Raw genomic sequence first — 21,389 nt, 5'->3', positions numbered from 1 at the left:
TGTGTTCTGTTCCATTGATCTGTGTACCTGTTTTTGCACCAGTACCATATTGTTTTGATTATTGTAGCTTTGTGGTATAGTTTTAAGTCAGGGAGCATGATACCTCCAGCTTTGTTCTTCTTTCTCAAGATTGCTTTGGCTATCCAGGGTCTTTGTGTTTCTGTACAAATACTAGAATTATTTGTTCTAGTTCTATGAAAAATGAATGTTTTTTGTTTTGTTCTGTTTTTGATAAGGATTGCATTGAATCTGTAGATTGTTCTGGGTAGTGTGGTTATTTTAACAATATTAATTCTTCCAGTCCATGAGCATGGGATATCTTTACATTTGTTTGTCATCTTCAGTTTCTTTCATCAATGTCTTTTTTTTTTTTTTGGCCACACCATGCTGCATGTGGGATCTTAGTTGCCTGATCAGGGATCGAACCCATGCCCCCTACACTGGAAGTGCAGAACCTTAACCACTGGATCGCCAGGGAATTCCTATCAATGTCTTTTTTTATCCTCATAATATTTATTTATGTATTTATTTATTATTGGGGTATAGTTGATGTACAGTATTGTATAAATTTCAGATGATTCACAATTTTTAAAGGTTATACTCCATTTATAGTTATTATAAAATATTGACTATTTTCCCTGTGTTGTACAATATATCCTTGTAGCTTATTTATTTTATACATAGAATTTTGAACCTCTTTATCCCCTACCCCTATCTTGCTCCTCCCCCATTCACTCTCCCCACTGGTAACCACTGGTTTGTTCTCTATATCTATGAGACTTTATTTTTTGTTATATTCACTAGTTTGTTTTATTTTTTAGATTCCACATAAACTTATAAGTGATATCATACAATATTTGCCTTTCTCTGTCTGACTTATTTCACTTAGCATAATACCCTCCAAGTCTGTCCATGTTGTTGCAGATGGCAAGATTTCATTCTTTTATATGGCTGAGTAGTATTCCATTGTATATATATACTGCATCTTCTTTATCTGTTCATCTGTTGATGGACACTTAGGTTGCTTCCATGTCTTGGCCATTGTAAATAATGCTGCATTGAACATTTCAAATTTGTTTTTGTTTTTATGGATATATACCCAGGAGTGGAATTGCTGGGTATGGAAATTCTATTTTTAGTTCTTTGAGAAACCTCCATACTGTTTTATACAGTGGTAGCCCCAGTTTACCTTCCCACCAACAGTATACAAGGGCTCCCTTTTCTCTTTCATCAATGTCTTACAGTTTTCAGAGTATAAGTCTTTTACTTCTTTGGTTATATTTATTCCTAGGTATTACATTATTTTTGATGCAATTGTAAATGAGATTGTTTCCTTAATTTATCTTTCTGATAGATCATTATGAGTGTATAGAAATGCACCAGATTTCTCTATATTAATTTTGCATCCTGCAACTTTACTGAATTCATTTATTAGTTCTAATAGTTTTTTGGTAGCATCTTTAGGATTTTCTATGTATAGTGTCATATCATCTGCAAACAGTGACAGTTTTACTTCTTTTCCAGTTTGGATTCCTTTGATTTCCTTTTGTTGTCAGATTGCTGTGGCTAGGACTTCCAGTGCTATGTTGAATAAAAGTAGTGTGAGTGGGCACCCTTGTCTTTTGTTGAGTATGATGTTGGCTGTGGGTTTGTTATATATGGCCTTTATTATGTTGAGGTATGTTCTGTCTATAGCCAGTTTTAGAGAGTTTTTGTCATAAATGGATGTTGAATTTTTGTCAGAAGCCTTTTCTGCATCTATTGAGATGATCATATGATTTTTATTCTTCAGTTTGTTAATGTGGTATATCACATTGATTGGTTTGTGGATATTGAATCATCTTTGCATTGCTGGGATAAATCCCACTTGCTCATGGTGTATGATCCTTTTCATGTAATGTTGAATTTGGTACTCTAGTACTTTGTTGAGAAGTTTTGCATCTATGTTCATCAGTGATATTGGTCTGTAATTTTCTTTTTTTGTGTGGTGGCTTTGTCTGTTTTTGGTATCAGGGTGACACTGGCCTTCTAGAATGAGTTTAAAAGTGTTCCTTTCTCTTCAATTTTTGGGAATATTTTGAGAAGGATACGTGTTACTTCTTTAAATGTTTTGTAGAATTCACCTGTGAAGCTGTCTGGTCCTGGACTTTTGTTCACTGGGAGTTTTTTAAATTACTGATTTAATAATTTCATTACTGGAAATTAGTCTATGGCATGAACCAATTTTTGTGGCTGATAGAAATATTCTCTCTCTTGATTGTGGTTACATGGGTGTATACACTTGTCAAAACTCATTGACCTATACACTTTAAATGTGTACAGTTTATTTTGTGTATTATACTTCAATTAGTTGATTTAAAAAAATCCATACAACCACCCTGTTTAACCACTCATCATTTCTCATTTGGATGAATGCAGTAACCTCCTAAAGGGTATTCCTGCTGTTGTCTCACTCCTTCAAACCCATACACTGTGCAACAACCTGAATGATTCATTTAAAACAAAAACCTGACCTACCTTGTCACTTCCCTGTATATAACCCTTTAATTGTCATCATCACCTGGCTTCTTAAAGTAGCATCTAATGTCTTCTTTAGTCTGACCCCTCACTGTCTTCCCAGCTCATCTTCTATTACTCCCTGCCTCTCACTTTGCTTATAACTCATTTCCCAACACTAGCCATGTTAATCTCATTTCTTGTGCTTATACTCATCTCTCCCCTCAGCCTCTTCCCTAGTTTACCCTTTAAAATGCATCTCAGGACTCTCCACCTCCAGAAGGTCTTTATTTACTTATTTAAACCATCCTTCTTCACATGCTTCCTCTCTCCAAGAAAGAGACGTACTCCGATTATGTTTCTTTGGTTCAGTCATGGCTCTTATAGGTATATTTACCATTTTGGCTTATTATGTTTCTAGTCCTTTCTTCCCCACTAGATTGTGTGCTTGTTAAGCACAGTGATTATGTTTTAATTATATTTTGGATCCACAGGCCTGTTTTATAATAGTTGCTTAATACATATTTGTAGAAAGATTGAATATAAATATTAAGTAAGAAAAGAAGGTAAAAGTATACATAGTGTAATTATTACTACTTTGTTTTAAGCAAAACTTCGCATAGAAAAAAAATACTGGGAAGATTTATATCAACATTTTAACACCACTTTGGGTGATAAGATTAGTTTCTTTAATATTTTTGACAGTTTTGCATTTTTCAAAAAAAAATTTAACGTGCAGTTATTTCATGAGACATGACCTAAAAAACTGGCTGTATAACTTTTGCCTATTCAAATGAATTTTTGCATTTCTCTAGGTCCACAACACAGATACAATTTCTAATCCCTTAACCACAGATCTGACTGCGAAGATTCCTGGTTGGTCAAATGTATCAGTTCAACCTGAGGCATCAGAGGACCCGGGTGCTACTCCTAGCATTCAGCAAGTAACAATCCCTGGGAAAATCCTGATTGCTACCCCTCTGCCAGTGGCTCCTTCCTACAGTTATGCCACCCCTACCCCTCAGGCCTCTTTCCAGAGCACCTCAGCACCATACCCAGGTGAGGCCCTTTTCTTCTGTCCTTGGAGATAGGATGGGGAAATAGAGATTTTGATCAAAGTGTTCCCTGTTCGTGGAAAGAAAGGAGGGAGGCATGACTTTTAGATACTGTAGGTTAAGAAAATAGTAATCCTGTTAATGTCCCTGTAATCATAGGACTTGGTCTCTCAATCCTTTTTTCAATAAGCTCCAGCCTATGGGTATTTTGAGGCTCTTTCCAGAGCCAAATTCCACTGTACCTAGATTCAATTAAGTAATGTTCAAGGAGCCAAGCAAGCAGAGGCCACTGGGAAGAAAGAGTCGGATCTGTATAACTGTTTGCCTTCTGAATGGGTGATTGTGGGTCAGATATTTGTGTCTGTGATTTCGATAGCATCTTTATTTTTATTTTTTAAATGTTTATTTATTTATTTATTTAGGCAGTGCCATGTGGCTTATGGGATCTTAGTTCCTTGGCCAGGGATCAAACTGGGGCCACAGCAATGAAAGCACCGAGTCCTAACCACTGGACTGCCAGGGAATTCTGCATCTTTATTTTTTTTATTATTACTATTTTTTGCATCTTTATTTTTAAAGCAACTCATAGGAAGGAGATTTATACAGAGTGTTGCCTTAACAACAAGTCTGCTTCATAAGTTCTGTTCTAAGGTATTAGGAGGAAATGCTTAATCAAGGGAACTAAGTTGATCTTTATCCCCTGAAAAAGTCAACAGGGTGAAGCAAAGCCAGTGAAAACGCATTTTTGCCAATTTTTAATTTCCTAAGGTTTCCTTCAGTGGTAATATAACATAAAATTTTAGTGTTTCAGTCCTGAGGCACTAAAGTAATTTTTGTATTCAGGCAGAATGGTTGTAATTTTTGGTGTAATTGTGAAAGTTTGGGGCTGCGCTGTATATATATAATTTTTAAGATAAATTTATTTATTTATTTTTGGTTGTGTTGGGTCTTTGTTGCTGCATGCGGGCTTTCTCTAGTTGCGGTGAGCGGGGGCTCCTCTTCATTGTGGTGCGCGGGCTTCTCATTGCAGTGGCTTCTAGTTGCAGAGCACAGGCTCTAGGCGCACAGGCTTCAGTAGTTGTGGCACGCAGGCTCAGTTGTTGGGGCTCGCGGGCTCTAGAGCTCAGGCTCAGTAGTTGTGGTGCACGGGCTTAGTTGCTCCGTGGCATGTGGGATCTTCCCGGACCAGGGCTCAAACCCGTGTCCCCTGCATTGGCAGGCGGATTCTTAACCACTGCGCCACCAGGGAAGCCCTGTGCTGTATTTTTGACCATTATACTTTCTCTAAGTATAGTGATTTCCTTCTTTCTTTCTTTTCTTTTTTCTTTTTTTTGAAAGTTACTGCAACAATTCTTATTCCACCTCCTGGAGTGTCTAAATGCTGAAGCTTCCATAATGGATGGTTTCATTTCTCCCCAGGTGCAGTGTTCCCAAGCAGACAGATAAATCTCAAATTTCATATTTGTCTAGGAAACCCTTTTCACCTTCCAGTCTTGGAATATGGGTGAACCAGCCAGTTGTTTGCTTTAAGCTCTCTAGTTCCTAAGTCTCATACCAAGTGAACAATTATTGTTAGAGAAATAAGATTTATATAATCAGTGGTTCTCAACAGCCTGTAAACATTTTTCGTTGTTACAACCGTGGAGGAGAGGTGCTACTGACATCTAGTGGGTAGAGACTAGGGATACTACTAAACATCTTACAGTACACAGGACCATCTCCCCGCATCCCAACCCCAACACGCACAAAGAATTGGTCCAGAATGTCGTGGTCCAGAGAATTGGTCCAAAGAATTGGTTGTGCCATAGTTGAGAAGCTTTGACATGTATGGAATAGCTGGTGAAAAGCAGAAATATAGTATCTAGCTATTAGCTGATGGATGTTCCAAAAATGCTAAAGTGGTTCAGGAAGTAGATCAGTTCGAACTGAAATGGTCTGGGAAGATTTTTTGGAGAGAAGCCTGGCTTTTAAGCTAGAAACAAAGTACTGTATTTATAATAAAGTAAGCACACACCCCAATTGAAGAAAAAAGCTTTAGCAAAGTCCCCAAGAGTAGACTTCTATGGAGCACAAGAGGGAAAATGAGTATAACTAGAGGCAGAATCGGGTGGAAGGGTGAGATGATGTGATCAGATGATGATGGATCTCTGATGCCAGGTTAGGAATTTGGACTGAAACATGGTGTGGGAGTGGGGGTCTTAAGTAGGAGACTATCATGGTGGGTGAGTATTTTAGAAAAATTAATGGTGATGGGTGTTTTAGGGAGACAGAATGGATTAGAATGGGGAGAGCTAGCAGACGGAAGACCGGTTAAGATTCTTGGAATTATCTAAGTCTATGGCTGTATCAATTGAAATGGAAAGAAAATTAAGGCTGGCCTTGCGGCCAACACTTGCCTTTTCCTCTAGGAACTTTATATATATATTTTATTAGAAAGTTATGTATCAGCATAAAGATGATCCTTGAAACAGTTGAACTCTGTTTATTGAATTCTGTGGAAAGTACTATATAAAGAGGGCTTAGGGAAAGATCATAGTTAAAATACAGTGGAGAAAAACTCAGAAAGGAAGAAAGTGGAATAATATGGTGTCATGATAACCATGAGTTTTAAGATGGAGGCAGTCAGCAGTATTAGATACCACAGAGGTGAAGGATGAGGGTTGAGAAACAGCTATTAGATTAGCTAAGAAGCAGTTTGTTGATGACCTCTAAGGATCCTTTTCGGTGGAAAAGTGGGGGCACAGTCACGTTTCAGGGGATTAGAGAGTGGGTAAATAATGAGGAAATGAAGGCAGTAGCTGAATATTGTTTATAGAAGAAATTTGGCCACAAAAGGAAGGAGAGAAATGAGATAGTCTGGATCTAATTTCTTATCTCTTGTGTATTTTCTTCGTTTCCAGTTATAAAGGAACTGGTGGTATCTGCTGGAAACAGTGTCCAGATTACCTTGCCTAAGAATGAAGTTCAGTTAAATGCATATGTTCTCCAAGAGCCAGTTGCAGGTAAAACATCCACTTATATTTGGTTAATGTTTTAATTCATAATGGAATCTACATACATTTACTGTCTGTAAAAGTCCTATGAGAATAAGATATAGCTTGAACATGCACAAATATTTATGTGTTATGAGAGGCAGTATAATGTTTGAGATCATGGGCTTTGATGTCAAGGCTGGGTTCAGATCTGAGCTCAGCCAGTCATTAGCTGAATGATTTTAAGCAAATTATTTAACTTCTCTAAGTTTCCATTTCTTTCTCAGTAAAATGAGGATAATAATTCCTACTTTATAAGGTTACTTTAAGAGCAAAATTAAATGGTATAACGTACCTATATACCTCAGTGCCTAGCACATAGCTGATGCTCATTAAATGTAGATTTTATTATGCCCATTTAAAACTGGGACTCAGGTTAACCTGTTTATTTTGGCCAAACAACTAGTAAGTAGCAGATATAGAACTTGTAGAGAAGTTATTAAAGACTACTACTAATATTGATTTGTCATGTAAAAAAAAAGACAAGCCCAATGTAATATACAATATTCAAATTTATAAAATATATAAATTAGGGGATGATTAATTTATTACTTAAGAAAACTTTTGCAATATGCGCATCCCTTTAACCTTTGAAGTACATGTTAATATACCAAAGTTTGACTTATAAACACGTATTCTCTTAAGATTATCTGTGACATGAAGTGAAGCATATGTTGATGGAAGATGATTGCATTGGCTTTGTGTTAACTCTCATTATACGGTTAATCAAGTAGCTCATTGTAAGGCTAGTTAAGCAAAATGCCTTACTGTATTCAGGATGGGGTCCTTGCATTTTAGGTACACATGTCTCCAATACAATATCCCTACTTTCTGGGCCTAGTACCAAATAGTGTATTTATGCAAAAAGTACTTTTCCAGAACCTAAATGCCCTCTCTGTTCTTTTTTTTTTTTTTAAAGAAGATGTTGGGGGTAGGAGTTTATTAATTAATTCATTTTTGCTGTGTTGGGTCTTCATTTCTGTGCAAGGGCTTTCTCTAGTTGTGGCAAGCGGGGGCCACTCTTCATCGCGGTGGTGCGCGGGCCTCTCACTATCGCGGCCTCTCTTGTTGCGGAGCACAGGCTCTAGACGTGCAGGCTCAGTAGTTGTGGCTCACGGTCCCAGCTGCTCATGTGGGATCCTCCCAGACCAGGGCTCGAACCCGTGTCCCCTGCGTTAATTAGCAGGCAGATTCTCAACCACTGCGCCACCAGGGAAGCCCCATCGCTGTTCTTTTTTTTTTTTTTTTTTTTTTTTTTTTTTTTTGCGGTACATGGGCCTCTCACTGTTGTGGCCTCTCCCATTGCAAAGCACAGGCTCTGGATGTGCAGGCCCAGCGGCCATGGCTCACGGGCCCAGCCGCTCCGCGCCATGTGGGATCTTCCTGGACCGGGGCACAAACCCGTGTCCCTTGCATTGGCAGGCAGATTCTTAACCACTGCGCCACCAGGGAAGCCCCCCATCTCTGTTCTTTATTTCTGCCCTCACATTGAGTTTTCCTTATCAGTTCATTCCACCTTCCTATAGAGAAACATATTCCTTTCCTCCTCTGGTGATAAGTTAAGGTGAATGGATTTGGTGGCCTTTGAAGATGCAGGTAAAGAAAGAACTGCTTTGAGCTGCCGTTGCTTCCACTCTTCAGTGAAAGATATCCTGGCACTACTGTATTTTCTTTTCTAACCCCTATTTGCATATACATTTCTGTGAGTTGATATCACGTTGTATATCAGTATTCCAAAACACATCAGTTCAAAAACAGATTCTTTCAACTCTCCGCTCCCCAGTTTCTTCAGTCTTAATCAGATACATGAGATGGATGGTTTCAAACTTTCAAAGGTTGGGGACGATGAGGTAGGACCAGCTCTGCCTGTTCTTCATTCCTCTCATCTCCTATGGCAGCCCCTGCAGCACCTCTCAGGATCCCTCTAGGGTTCAGAGGCATGATTTGAAAACCACTGCCCTAAATCATTAAGACCAGCATTCTGTCTAACAGACCTGTACTCAGTTGTTCCTACCCTTAGGCAAATTCCTGTCTGTAAGTCATAATTCGTCCCCTGAGCTTTTCTGTTCTAAGAGTATTGTCATTTGTTGAAATTTGTGTTGCTAGCCTTAGATGTTATAAAATTGTCAATTCCCAAGCTAGTGTGAGTCTGTTTTCTGTGTGGGGAAAAAAAATTTCTAACTACAGTTCAAGAAATGTCATCTCTTAGCACCAGTCCTACTTCTACTTCTTCTTTCCTGCTCCTCACGTAACCTAACTTCTACAGATACATTTATGAGAGCTGCCTGGGGCTGACAACTGGCCAAAACAAAGCTAGTATTCTCTGGAGGAAGGAAGAATAATAGATCTTGTATCTCAGGCTTATAAAGTAAAATCTAGTCTTAAGACTGTTTGGAATTAAGTTCTGTGTGTTAACTTTTGAACTCATGAAGTAAGAAAAAGGTGACCATTCTCTGTAAGCATTTGAGACTTCTTTTTTTTTCCCTTTTATTTTTCCCTTTTTGGGTAGTAAATTAAATGAAACCTTCCTACTGAATCCCACCCATTCCTAGCCATAAATGCATCTTGTTCCAAAAAATATTTAAGACAACTTTAACTGGGGAGGGATTCCATTTAGATAACAGGATTCTATCCTCACGCTACCCAGTCATACAGTCTGAGCTACAAATGAGGACCATTTAATGCTTCATTTGATCTTAATTAATTTCATTGGGGCCTGTTTTAAATGGGCCATCCCCTACCACCTTCTGCAGTGTGTTATTTATTAGCTCAGCAGGAATGAAGTAGCTCTTTTAACTCACCAGGGTGTGATGACCTCAGTGAGACGAGTATTGTTAGCACTCTTTAAAAAGGTATTTTTGAACCATGTTATTTAGAAGTCATTGCTGTTCTTTGTTGCAAAAGAAGTTTTGCAAGAAAATGGCCTTTATTCCCAGTGAGTTCATTCATAGTGGTTTGTAGGGCATGTATTTTCACTGGGATGCCATACCATGAGCAACCTGGTATTTTAGGGGAGGATTGGCCCAAAGCAGCGTGGGTATGGGGCAGGAATGAGCATTGCTGGGAGAGAGTTGGAAGAAGCCCTAAGTATAGTTGAGTCAGCAGAATCCACCTTTTCTTTCAACAGAATATTTGGTTTCCCTTTGGCTCTGGGGTAAGATCTTGAAAACTAAGGTCTTGTCAAGATTGAGAAAAATTTTGTTATTCACAGGCTATGTGGTTGCCCTCTTTGTGTGTAGGTGTGTGTTTTCATGATTTTTGTAACTGCCCTTCTATAGGAGAAACCTACACCTACGACTGGCAGCTGATTACTCATCCTAAAGACTACAGTGGGGAAATGGAAGGGAAACATTCCCAGATCCTCAAACTATCCAAGGTGAATTTGCTTCCTGTCATTTGCAGGGATGGGGTAGAGGTGTTGACCATTTTCTAACATGTATAATATAGAATTTTCTGTCCACACTTAACTTGGGAACAGTCTTTCAGAAGCGAATCCTCCAAAAGTCTGGCTGGCTGACATCCAGTATTTGTTAGTGTATGATTCTCAAATTTTCATTTATGGTGAGAATATTGTATAAGCATAGTGGTGATAGCTGAAAATACACACTAAACAGCTTTTAAGGGTAACATAAGGATTTTAGAATTTGGGAGATAAGCTAGGTTATTTGTGGCCACATGACTGTGTAAATTGGCTCAGTCTTTTTTTGGGATTCAGTGTAGTTATTAAGAGCCATAAAAATGTTCATATTCTCTGGCCAAGCAATTGCTTTTTCCTTCCTTCCTTCTTTCTTTCTTTCTTCCTTCCTCCCTCCCTTCCTTCCTTCCTTCCGTCCATCCTTCCTTCCTTTCTTTCCTCTCTTTCTTTCAACAACTGTTCATTGTACACTAGTTATGTGGCAGGTATTGGGGATTTACTAGTGAATTAATCATAATATTAACATTTAAGGAAAATACAGTCTAGTAGGTGCTACTGACCAGAAGCAGGTAATTATAACAGGAGTCCACTAGGTCAGTGCATGGGGTATTGAAGCCCTGGAGAGTTAGAGTAGATTTCTTAGAGTTGGCCAAGTTGGGTCATGAAAGGTGACTGGCTTACTGGGTAAAGGGTGGAGTGGTAATACCCCAAGCAGAGGAAGCAATATGTCCACTGGGCCAAATAATAGAGAAATGTGGGAAAAAGGGAATTTTACGTGGTTCATCCTGACTGGACCCCATGGTATGAGAGGAGCAGTGGCACAAGTAAGTTGGAGATGCAGGTGCCAGATGGCACAGAGCCTTGTGTGCCAGAGTGAGGCCTTGGGCTCTTATCCAGAGGGAATATGGCGCCTTTGAAAGGTTTTAAGCAGGAGAATGACATGTTCAGATTTTCAGTTTAGAAGGATCACCCTAACTGCAGGTTGGAGGAGATAAGACTCAAACTAGGGAGACCAGGGAGGAATCTATTGAAAAATGTAGGTGTGAGATAATAATAGTCTGAGTGAAAAAAAAGCTAAATAAATAAAATAAAACTTAAAAACCACCTATTGAGCTCTTACCATGTGCCAGAAACAGTGCGAATTATTTTATGCAGTTATTTCATTTAATCTTCCTAACACCCCCAAGATGTAAATATTAGTATTTGTTTTACAAATGACGAAAATAAAAATTAGAAAAACAAAGTGGTTTGACCAAAGTGCACAAAGCTATTAAATGGTAGATTTGAACTGGAACTTTCCATCTCTAAGCCCATGCTCTTAACAACTGTGCTATGATGAATGGTTAAAAACTAAGGTGATGACAGTGTGAATGGAGAGAAGTGGGTGGATTTGAGAAATATTATGGAGGTCAACTTGGTGATCAATTAATTGGGTGGAGGTGTTGAGGAAGAGAAGTCCAGGATAATTTTAGCCTTTTGGCTTAGACACTTCGTTGGATGTTGGTATATTTGTGGTGATCTTCACTGAAATGAGGAACATAGATAGAGGAGCAGGTTTGGAAGAGGTTTGCAGATGATTAATTCATGTTGGGACAGAGTGAGTTTGAGGTACCTGTGAAACATTTGAGTGGAGGGACCAATAAGTAGTTGGGGGTAAGGGGCTAGAGATCAGGATGCAAGTCCGGGCTGGAGAGATAAATTTGTACACCAGCGTCAAATAGTTGACAACTGAAGCCATGAATAGATGAAAACATCCAGAGAGGGTGTAGAGTGAAGTAATAAATGGATTGCAATTGGAATGCTGGGGAACACTGTCATTAAAGGTATGGAAGGAAGAGGAAATGGAAGAAAATGAGGAGTAGGCCTAGAAGTGAAAGCCAAGGAAGGAGAGCATTACAAGAAGAAGGAAGTGGTCAAAAATGCTCCATGCATTCAATTAGCGTTTACCCAAAGAAGATAATTCAAAAGAAAGAAAAAAATCATTTTACCTGAAAGGTGTTCACCACAGCATTAGTTATAATAGTAAAATTTTGGAAACAACCCAAATATCCAACAATGTGAAATGCTTATGTGAATTATGGCACATTTATTCATGTACTATTCTGCATCCATTAAAATGACTATTTAAGAGACTGTTCTAATGGGGAAAGTGTTCATGCTAAATGAATGGAAGAAAGAATAATAAAAAGTTAGATATATCGTGATTTTAGCTAGGCCCTGAATACCACTGAACTGTGAGCTCCTCAAAGGTAGGGACCTTATCTAATTCCTCTCCAAACCCCAAGCCTAGGACAATGACCACATAAAATCGATTCTCAATACATGTTTGTTGGACAGATGTACTGTTTATAGCTCTTTTTTTGGATGTGGTAAAAGATTAGAAGGAAATAAGAAAAATGTGATTAATTGGGGTGTTAGGACAATGGGATTGTGGGTGATTTTTTTAAATGTTCATACAGTTAGTGGAAATCAAGAGGGGGAAATATTCAGATATTTGAGAGCTGTTTGGTGTTTTTTACAAAATGTTTTTCTTTGCAGAGATGATTGTTTTAATTTCATAACTGTGAAGTAGGATGGTTGGGCCCTTAATGTTCTTCTGAAAAGAAAATGGGAGTACAGAGATGTTGAAATCCCTTCTGTTGTTCCGAGTCAGCTAGTAATAAGATTCACATGAAAAGCTATGGTTTTTTAGTTTATAATTCATTGTTTCATATCTTCAGCTAGTTTACTTTCTCCATTTTGGAAATGGTACAAGAAGAGGAGAATTCAAGAAACAACATTGGAAAATTCAGATATATGTGTTATTTTAAATATTATGCTGCTGTTTGTGGTTGTCTAAAAGATCTTCTCTCACTTCTGCAGCTTACTCCAGGCCTGTATGAATTCAAAGTGATTGTAGATGGTCAAAATGCCCATGGGGAAGGCTATGTGAATGTGACAGTGAAACCAGGTATGTTACCCAGCCCTGGCCATGTCTCCACTGCTCCTTCTGCAGGATTCCCAAGGAGATGGAGATTTGATTTTAGGGGTTTTAAATTCTCATTCTTTTTTTGTAATATATTTACGTTTTGGGCAATTCCTAGTTCACAAAGCTTGTTTGTTGTCCCCCTCTACTAGCTTGCTTGAAAGCAGGAAGTTGCTGCTGTAGTACTTCTGATGTAGTAGATAGGACATGAGCATTGAAAGAAATTGAAAGAATGCGCAGGGCATGGCCTTAGCAGTCATCAGGTTTAGAAGAGGCTTTAACACTCCCAGGTGTCTTAGGTTAGAATGGCAACCTGATCTGTGACTTTACCATTTGGTGATGCTCAGCTCTCACTTATGTAATGGAAAATGACTTATGCTCCACCCAGATATGGCCTGCTTCTCCTATAATTTATAAAGACCCTCTTCCAATTTCTTGTGGGTCATGTTCTTGCAGAGCCCCGTAAGAATCGGCCTCCTGTTGCCATTGTGTCACCACAGTTCCAGGAGATCTCTCTGCCAACCACTTCTACAGTCATTGATGGCAGCCGTGAGTACTTGTCTAGGCATGATGTTTTAGAAGAGCCTTCACTGTGTACTGGTAGAAGGTTTGGGGCCAACTCTGTCTGCATACTGTTTAGGCCAGTCCTCTTGGCCATGTTAGGGGAAGACCAACCATCTGAAGCAATTGATTAGGAAGTAAAAACCAGACAGGCCCTGTTTAAAATCCCCATGTGGGGCTTCCCTGGTGGCGCAGTGGTTGAGTGTCCGCCTGCCGATGCAGGGGACACGGGTTCGTGCCCTGGTCTGGGAAGATCCCACATGCCGTGGAGCGGCTGGGCCCACGAGCTATGGCCACTGAGCCTGCGCGTCCGGAGCCTGTGCTCCGCAACGGGAGAGGCCACAGCAGCGAGAGACCCGCATACCGCAAAAAAAAAAAAAAAAGTCCCCCTGTGGCCTGTCTGCAGTAATAGTTCTGCTCTGAGATGGTAAGAAAGTAGGATTGTTCATGTGTTTAGCATTATTTTAGTTGAAACTTGCTGGTTTTCAAATTTGCTTGCCTGGAGTTGCCATCCTTAGCTATGGAAACAAAGCTCCTTCCTATCATGACAAGATAAGTAACTGAGAGTCTTGACAAAGAGCTCTCACTCAGCTATCACTGCCTAGCAAGATTCTCGTTAGCCTTCTCCTGGAGAGACTCACAGAATGGAGCACACACCCCTGCCTGGGCCCATTGTTAACATGTCACCCTTCAGAGTAGTGTCACCTGATGGGTGACATGAGATGATTTCTGGGCCTTGGCTCTGTGTGTGCAAGAGGTTTCGGGCCTGTCGCCCTCCAGCATTGGCTTGGTCTCTCTGGAGGCCCGTTAAGGCCCTGTCACCCCTGAGTGTCTTGGCACAACAGGGGCTTGTGGCAGAGGCAGCTGCTGCTTTAGCAGAGGGATCTCTGGCAGGTTAAACCTTTCATGTAGGTGATTCTGGCCAGAAGAGGAGGACAGAAGAGTAGCAGGCCAAGAGGAAGAGGCAGAATAGGAAGAAACACTTGTGAGAGTGGCAGAAAGGGTTCACTTAGTACCATTTTATTTTATATTTTTGATTAGATCAAAGTTGAATAATATGTAAAGGTACACAGTGAACAGAATCACTACCCTCCCGGTCTCCCAACTAGCCAGTTTTCCTCCAGGCAACCAATGGTATTATCTTATGTATCTTTCCAGAGATATTTGATGCGTATTTAAGAAAATACATATACGGTCCTTATGACAACACATTACATGCGCTGTTACATACAGTGCTTGTTTCTATATGTTGGAGAATTTTTCTGAATTAATACATGCAATACTTCTTCATTCTTTTTTTCCTTTAATGATTACATAACCTTCCATGATATGAATATATGATTTCATTGTATGAATATGTACTTGTTTTCAATCTCTATTGATGACCATTTAGATTATTTTTGACTTGCTATTACAAATAACATTATTGTGAATAATCTTGTAAGCATGACATTTAACACAAATATTAGATGTCCTACAGATACACAACACAAGTGCAAGTAGATCTGAAGGATTAAATTCTTAGAAGAGGAATTGCAAGGACAAAGATAAATTTTCCCAAATTGCTCCTTATAGAGGTTGTATCAATTTATGCTTCCACCATGACTTATGAGGGGGCCTCTTTCCCCACACTTTTTACCCACATAATGTGTTGTGAAACTTTGGTGTTTACCAATTTGAGAGGTTAAAAAATGCTATCTCAAGTGTAATTTAAATTTGCATTTCTTTTTAAGTGAGGTTGAATATCGTTTCATGTGTTTAAGACCTTTTGATTCTCCTTTTTTTATACATATACTTAATACAGTAACGTTTTAACCAGAGGTTGCCTGTGTTGGAGTCCTTGGAAAACTACGCAGTGGAATATTCGTAGAGAGGCAGAATGACCCAATAATCTGAGGGAAGAAACACTCTGGGGAGATAGTCTGTAATTTCATGAAGTTTTCCTAGCCTCAAATCTCTGGGTAGTTGCCCTGGTTTGTATAAACTGGATAAGTGCTAAGACCCAGTGCTCTCATGCTGTAACTGATATTTCTTTATGGTCAAGAAAGCACAGATGATGATAAGATCGTCCAGTACCATTGGGAAGAACTTAAGGGACCTCTGAGAGAAGAGAAGATTTCTGAAGATACGGCCATATTAAAACTAAGTAAGCTCGTCCCTGGGAACTACACTTTCAGGTAAATTTGGATCCTTCAAGTTTACCATAGGCCATTTTTTTCCCCTTATGGGTTTTACATTCTTATAGGAGTCACTCTGACAGATATCAAATTCCCTGTAGAGTTGGCTGATAATATAGCCTTTGGTTCCCCTGGTTCTTTGAGCCATGTTGTAACTGTGGTCACAATAGTGATAACTTTTTAGGGCAAAGGTTCTTGCATAATAGATCAGGATCCACAGAGCTAATCCTTCTCATAGCCTTATTTGGCATATATCCAAACCTTTTTTTAGAATTTCTGTCATTAAGTGAAAGGGCCCATCTTCCTTTGCCTTTTCTCAGGAAAAATCTAGAAGGAATCTACTCTCATCTCTCCCCTTTGGGAAATGCTTCCTCAACTTAGGATATATCAAAATCTTTACTTTTGACTTAGTGGTTTATTTGAATATGATTTGTAGCATCTTTCTCTGTTGGGGCTTTTCAGAGAATTTGATTCAAAGATAGTTCTTTTGGGAACTAGTGTTGATATACTAGACTGTGATTAATGAGTGTGAGGCTGACCCTAGAGTAATCCTCCTTATATTTGCATTATTCACTGTAGGCTACAAAGCACTCGTACATGAGTGTCACGCAAACACCATATGTACACTATACCATCCTCATTTTACATCTGAGAAAAATGAGGCTTGGTGTATTTACTAACTTCTCTGAGGTCACACAGCTAGAGCTGAAATGCAGATTTTCTAATCCCCAAGTCAGGACTCATTCTACTCTGCTCCTTGACTTGGCCTATATGTATTTTGTTTATGCTTCCTTGAATGCCCTTCTCAATCTGTTGGGACTCCACCTATCTTTAAGAACCTCCTCAGTTTTCTGTGAGGCTCTCTGAGATCCCTCCAGAGAGGAGAAGGTATGTCCCTCCTCTTTCCCTGTTGCACTCAGTGCCTCTATGTGGTGCCTGCCATGGTGCAACGGCTTGTTCATGGGTATCTGTCTTCCCCACTGGATCTGAGATTAACCACGTTGTAGACACTACCAGAGACGCAGCAAGGAATGTCCTAGCACAGCACCTACCATACAAATAAATATACAAGTTCTGACTTAGCAGCACTCTCACTGACTCAAGACTTCAAGTGAATGAAGGGTAGCTGCTATTACAACGAGGTAGGAGCCTTCTCACTGAGTTAAAATGGAAATGTGAGTTGGTTTTCGCCTTGGATTTCTAATATAGGAATTTTAACATTTATGGAATTTAGCCTGGGCGATGTTCATCCTTTTTGAAATAGTAACAATAATAGCTACTGCTTCTTGAACATTTTCTGTGTTAAGTACTGTTCTGAGCTCTTTGCACGCAGTAGCTCATTTAACCCTTGTACCTGGTATTATAATGGCTCTTATTTTACAGATTAGGAAATATTGTCACAGAGAGGTTAAGTAACTTGCCCAAGGTCACACAGGTTGTCTGATTCCAGAGTCTGAGCTTTTAACCACAGTATTAACCTAGAGTGTTTTGGGTGAATGGGATATTGGGTGCAGTTCTTTTTTTCTAAGCCTCAGTCCATGAAATGATGGGATTGGGTTTGATTAGCATTAAGGTCCAATCTGTTTGATTGCACTTACCTTTTCCTCTCCCCTGCTTTTACACAGCAGTGGCCTCTTTCCCCAGCCCTGTGGTCAGCTGCTGTTTGGTTCCAGAACTTTTGTGTGCAAGCCAGGGACTGTCTGAGGTGAAAGTCAGCGTAATGGGCAGCTGCCATTTTGCCATCTGTGTATAACTTGCTTTGTTCTGAAATAGGAGACAAATAAGACATGTTAAAAAAAAAAAAAAACTGAAAACAGAAACTGGAAAGAGAGGAAAACTTCTGTGGATTTTTCTTTTTCAGATGTTTGCTGATTTGCACATGTCTGTGTGTCTGATGTTTTTGTGTTCTTTTTCTAAAAGCTGTAATATCAGAAGTCCCCTTAAGATCATAGGTAAAAAGTGAGATTGTGGGATGAAAACCCCACAGATGTCTGGCTCTTTCTGTGGCTGGTTGTGAGGTTTAAACAAACGACATGTCTTTTATATGCTTTTCCTCTTTCTGTCAGCAAAATGGAAGCAGCCCAAACCTCCTTGCTTGCTTCTGCTCACATTTTGAGGTGGCAAGAGAAGCTTTAGGCTGTTCAGCTGGAAGGCATCATTTAGGTAGAAGCCTGCTCTTACAAATGAACATTTTTTTTTCTCTTGCAAATTCTCTTTCACACTGGCACAAACTGTGGGACGCTTGCGTAGGAGAATTCATTTCCATCTCGGGCTTCTATCTTACTGGAGCTAGCCCCCCTGGTCCATCCTAGAGGCTGTCTGCCCAGGAAGTCCATTCTTGTGCTGTGTACACAGCCAAAACAGGATGATGGGAGGAGAGCCTGCTGCAGTCAGAGCTTGCTTTATTTAGTGTAGCGTCTTTGAACCCCATAGGAATAGTGGCCAGGGATTATTGCTTCTTAAGACTTGGTTCTGGGCTTTGGAGTCAGAGAACTGGGCTTGCATGTTGGCTCACTATTTAGCTCTGGGCAGGTTTCTTACCTCTCTAAGGCTTCTATAATAGTGAGGTTGATGATACCTATTCTGTATGATTGTTGTGAGGGCCAGATCAGACAATGCTTATAAAGGTCCCAGCCACAGACACTTGCAGGCAGCAGAGCGAAATGGTGCTGGAGATATACTGTCTAGATTTAGATCCTGACTCCACTGTTTTCAAGCTTTCAAACTTGGGCAAGTTACTTTACCTCTTTTGGCCTCGGTCTCCTCATATGTATAAGGAGTAAAATGGGGATAGTACTTTATAGAGCTGTTGTGAGGATTGAATGAGATACAAAGTGCTTAGAACAGTACCTGGCACACAGTAAACCCTCAGTCGGTGTTAGCTTCTAGTATTATTCTAACTTTCCAAAAAGAATGCGTTAGAATTGGTTACCGATTGGTAATCCTGCCACATTGGTATTTTTTAGCCTTGATTTTCAGTTCTTCCATGTTTATTCCTCTTTCTTTAAGACCATCCCTGATTGCATTCCTCTCTCTTTCCTGATAGCTTGACTGTAGTAGACTCTGATGGAGCTACCAACTCTACCACTGCAAGCCTGACAGTGAACAAGGCTGTGGATTACCCCCCTGTGGCCAATGCAGGCCCCAACCAAGTGATCACCCTGCCCCAAAACTCCATCACCCTCTTTGGGAATCAGAGCACTGATGATCACGGCATCACCAGCTATGAGTGGTCACTCAGCCCAAACAGCAAAGGGAAAGTGATGGAGATGCAGGTAGGAGGGAATAGTTTCTGTCTTTTCTTGCCCAGGGAATTAGAGCTGCTGGACTGGGTCACCCATCCAAGGCTTATATTTCTCCATCTTAATAACCAAAGTCAGATTAGTGAACAGAACATTTGAATTTTTAAAAAAATCTAGAAAGATTAAGGGGCCTTTAGTTAACACATTAGCAAAAACTTTATCTTAAATGTTTAGTATTAGAGGAAAAGACTGGTAGCTGCTCTAGGATAATTTCAGGGAGTAAAATTCTTTAGAAGCTACAAGGGTGCAAATTTTTTTTTTTTTTTTATACAGCACAGGACAATTTATTGATTTATTTTTAACAGTTGTGAGTTACAGTACTACATAACCCTCCATGGACTCTTTACAGCTACCGTCTCCTTTTCGAAAGTCTCTTTTTTCCCAAACATTCCGTCCAAAGGATGAATGGTCTGCTTGCACCCAGTGCCATCCAAATGTTCAAGTCAAAAATATTTTTACATTTAGTTCTTTTATTTTTTTGTCTGCTAAAAATAGTATTGCAAGTTTTGGCTTCTTGTGACATAAAAATTACAACCACGTGCAAAACGCTAAGAATGAAGCATTGATCAGAATTCAAGCAGGTTGTCCAATCTGAATGCTTTAGATGCTGCATCATTTTCCTTTCCGTTTTTCTCAAATAAACAAAACAAACAAACAAAACCCACAAACCCTTGCTATGTTAGAAACACCTTGTACCGAGCACCCCCATGGTCTCCGGCCACCGGTGGGTGACATGCTCGGAGCTGGCTGGATGACATAATGACAGATTTATGCAGCAGCAACACTTGGAAACAGTAGTTAAAGCTCAAGACGGCTCTCAACTCTCAATTCTGTGTTTAGGATTTACTGCTGGCAGAGGCAAACAGAGGTTTTCTCTGAGTTTTCAGTTGGTTAATGGGCCATAGGCCTTTTTCTACTTGCAGCAAGATATTTCCATAATTTTTATCGGAGTATAGTTGCTTTAAAATGTGTTAGTTTCTGCTGAAGAGTGCAAATCTTAGTGAGCTCTATTACAAATTGGAGGAGATTGCCTGACTAGATGGTGAGCATCTTCTCTCTGGAGATATGTAAGAAGAGACTAGATCTGTCACCAGGTAGGTAACGTAAGTAAATGAAGAAAACCGGATGCGGACTGTGGCAAACCAGAGGGCGTAAGCCCTGACCAAAGGGGTCAGCAGCCCTCCAGTCAGGCTGGTTGTTGCCACGCTGGAGTATCGTCCCAGTGTTGCTAGGTCCTCCAGCTTTTCAAGACAAGACAGAAACCTAGACTTCTATGTGAAATTTTCCAACTTTTAAGAACCCTAAGGCCAAATAAAATGTCTGCAAGGTGTTAGGTTAGGTTTCTCCGCTGTTGCAGAATCTGTACAGACCTGTAAGGGCACACACAGCATTACAAAGCATCTTGAGTCGTTGCTGCCATGTTTGATCGAGGCAGCTTTGTTAGGGTCACGCTGTGTAGCTTCAGTAGGAAGAACATTGTTTTGTAAATTGTGTTATTTTATTATATGTTAATGGTTTTCTTTCTGCTTGGGTCATCGAAATGGATCTTGATTATCTCTGCACATTTTCCTGTACTCGTCTACCTTGTGAGAGCTCTGACTTTATTTGAAACTGTTGCTGTGTCAGAGGGTTATTTCCTTGAAGGGTGAAACTTTTAACAAGATGTCCCACAGTGTCTGATTGAGCATTCAGTAATTGTGTTGAATTGGGAGGTAATGGCCCACTACCAACCTAGGTTTAGAAAACTGGGTAAATCATTTAGACCAGAGTAGGACTTCTTGTATTATGTGATTCCGGGAGTCCACTTGTCTGTATTTATATATCCAGGGTGTTAGAACACCGACCCTACAGCTCTCTGCCATGCAAGAAGGAGACTATACTTACCAACTCACAGTGACTGACACAATAGGACAGCAGGCCACCGCTCAAGTGACTGTTATTGTGCAGCCTGGTAAGTTCTAACCTTGTGGTGCAGGCTCTTCTGTTGGCTGGTCCCTTGACCCTTGGGGGGAGAAGAGGGCTTGGGTTCTGAGCTCCATGAGGGTGGAAGTGGGAGTTACCAATCCACCAAGCCCCTGGCAGCTGCTCTTGTCCATTCCCCAAGTGCTTTCTTCATAGCTAGAGAGAAGGAGTATTTCACAACCTCGCTTGTGCCCTTGCTCTTGGTGAGTTATTGTGCCTTCAAGGGGAGCTAGCAGATAGAGTCTCTGCCAGCCCAAATCTTACCATGTCCTATTTTTTTTTTTTTTTGGCTGCGGCTTGCAGGATCTCACTTCCCCGACCAAGGATTGAACCTGAGCCACAGCAGTGAAAGCGCCGAATCCTAACCACTAGACCACCAGGGAACTCCTCCCACCATGTCCTTTAAGGGCCACCTTAAAGCCCA

At 40.1% G+C, this 21,389-nt stretch overlaps 1 protein-coding gene across 1 annotated transcript in view; it reads left to right on the top strand.

Moving 5' to 3' along the window:
• Positions 1-21,389, top strand: part of KIAA0319L (KIAA0319 like) — a 102,197-nt gene that overhangs the window by 60,252 nt on the left and 20,556 nt on the right. The window contains exons 3-10 of the mRNA XM_065873584.1: positions 3,312-3,555; positions 6,452-6,553; positions 9,862-9,959; positions 12,861-12,948; positions 13,420-13,512; positions 15,569-15,701; positions 18,748-18,976; positions 20,831-20,954. Coding sequence (XP_065729656.1) covers positions 3,312-3,555; positions 6,452-6,553; positions 9,862-9,959; positions 12,861-12,948; positions 13,420-13,512; positions 15,569-15,701; positions 18,748-18,976; positions 20,831-20,954 — 1,111 coding nt within the window. The remainder of the gene's footprint in view (positions 1-3,311; positions 3,556-6,451; positions 6,554-9,861; positions 9,960-12,860; positions 12,949-13,419; positions 13,513-15,568; positions 15,702-18,747; positions 18,977-20,830; positions 20,955-21,389) is intronic.

Source organism: Phocoena phocoena, chromosome 1 (assembly GCF_963924675.1).
Source record: "Phocoena phocoena chromosome 1, mPhoPho1.1, whole genome shotgun sequence".
NCBI lineage: Eukaryota > Metazoa > Chordata > Mammalia > Artiodactyla > Phocoenidae > Phocoena > Phocoena phocoena.
This window is presented reverse-complemented; position numbering and strand designations above follow the sequence as displayed.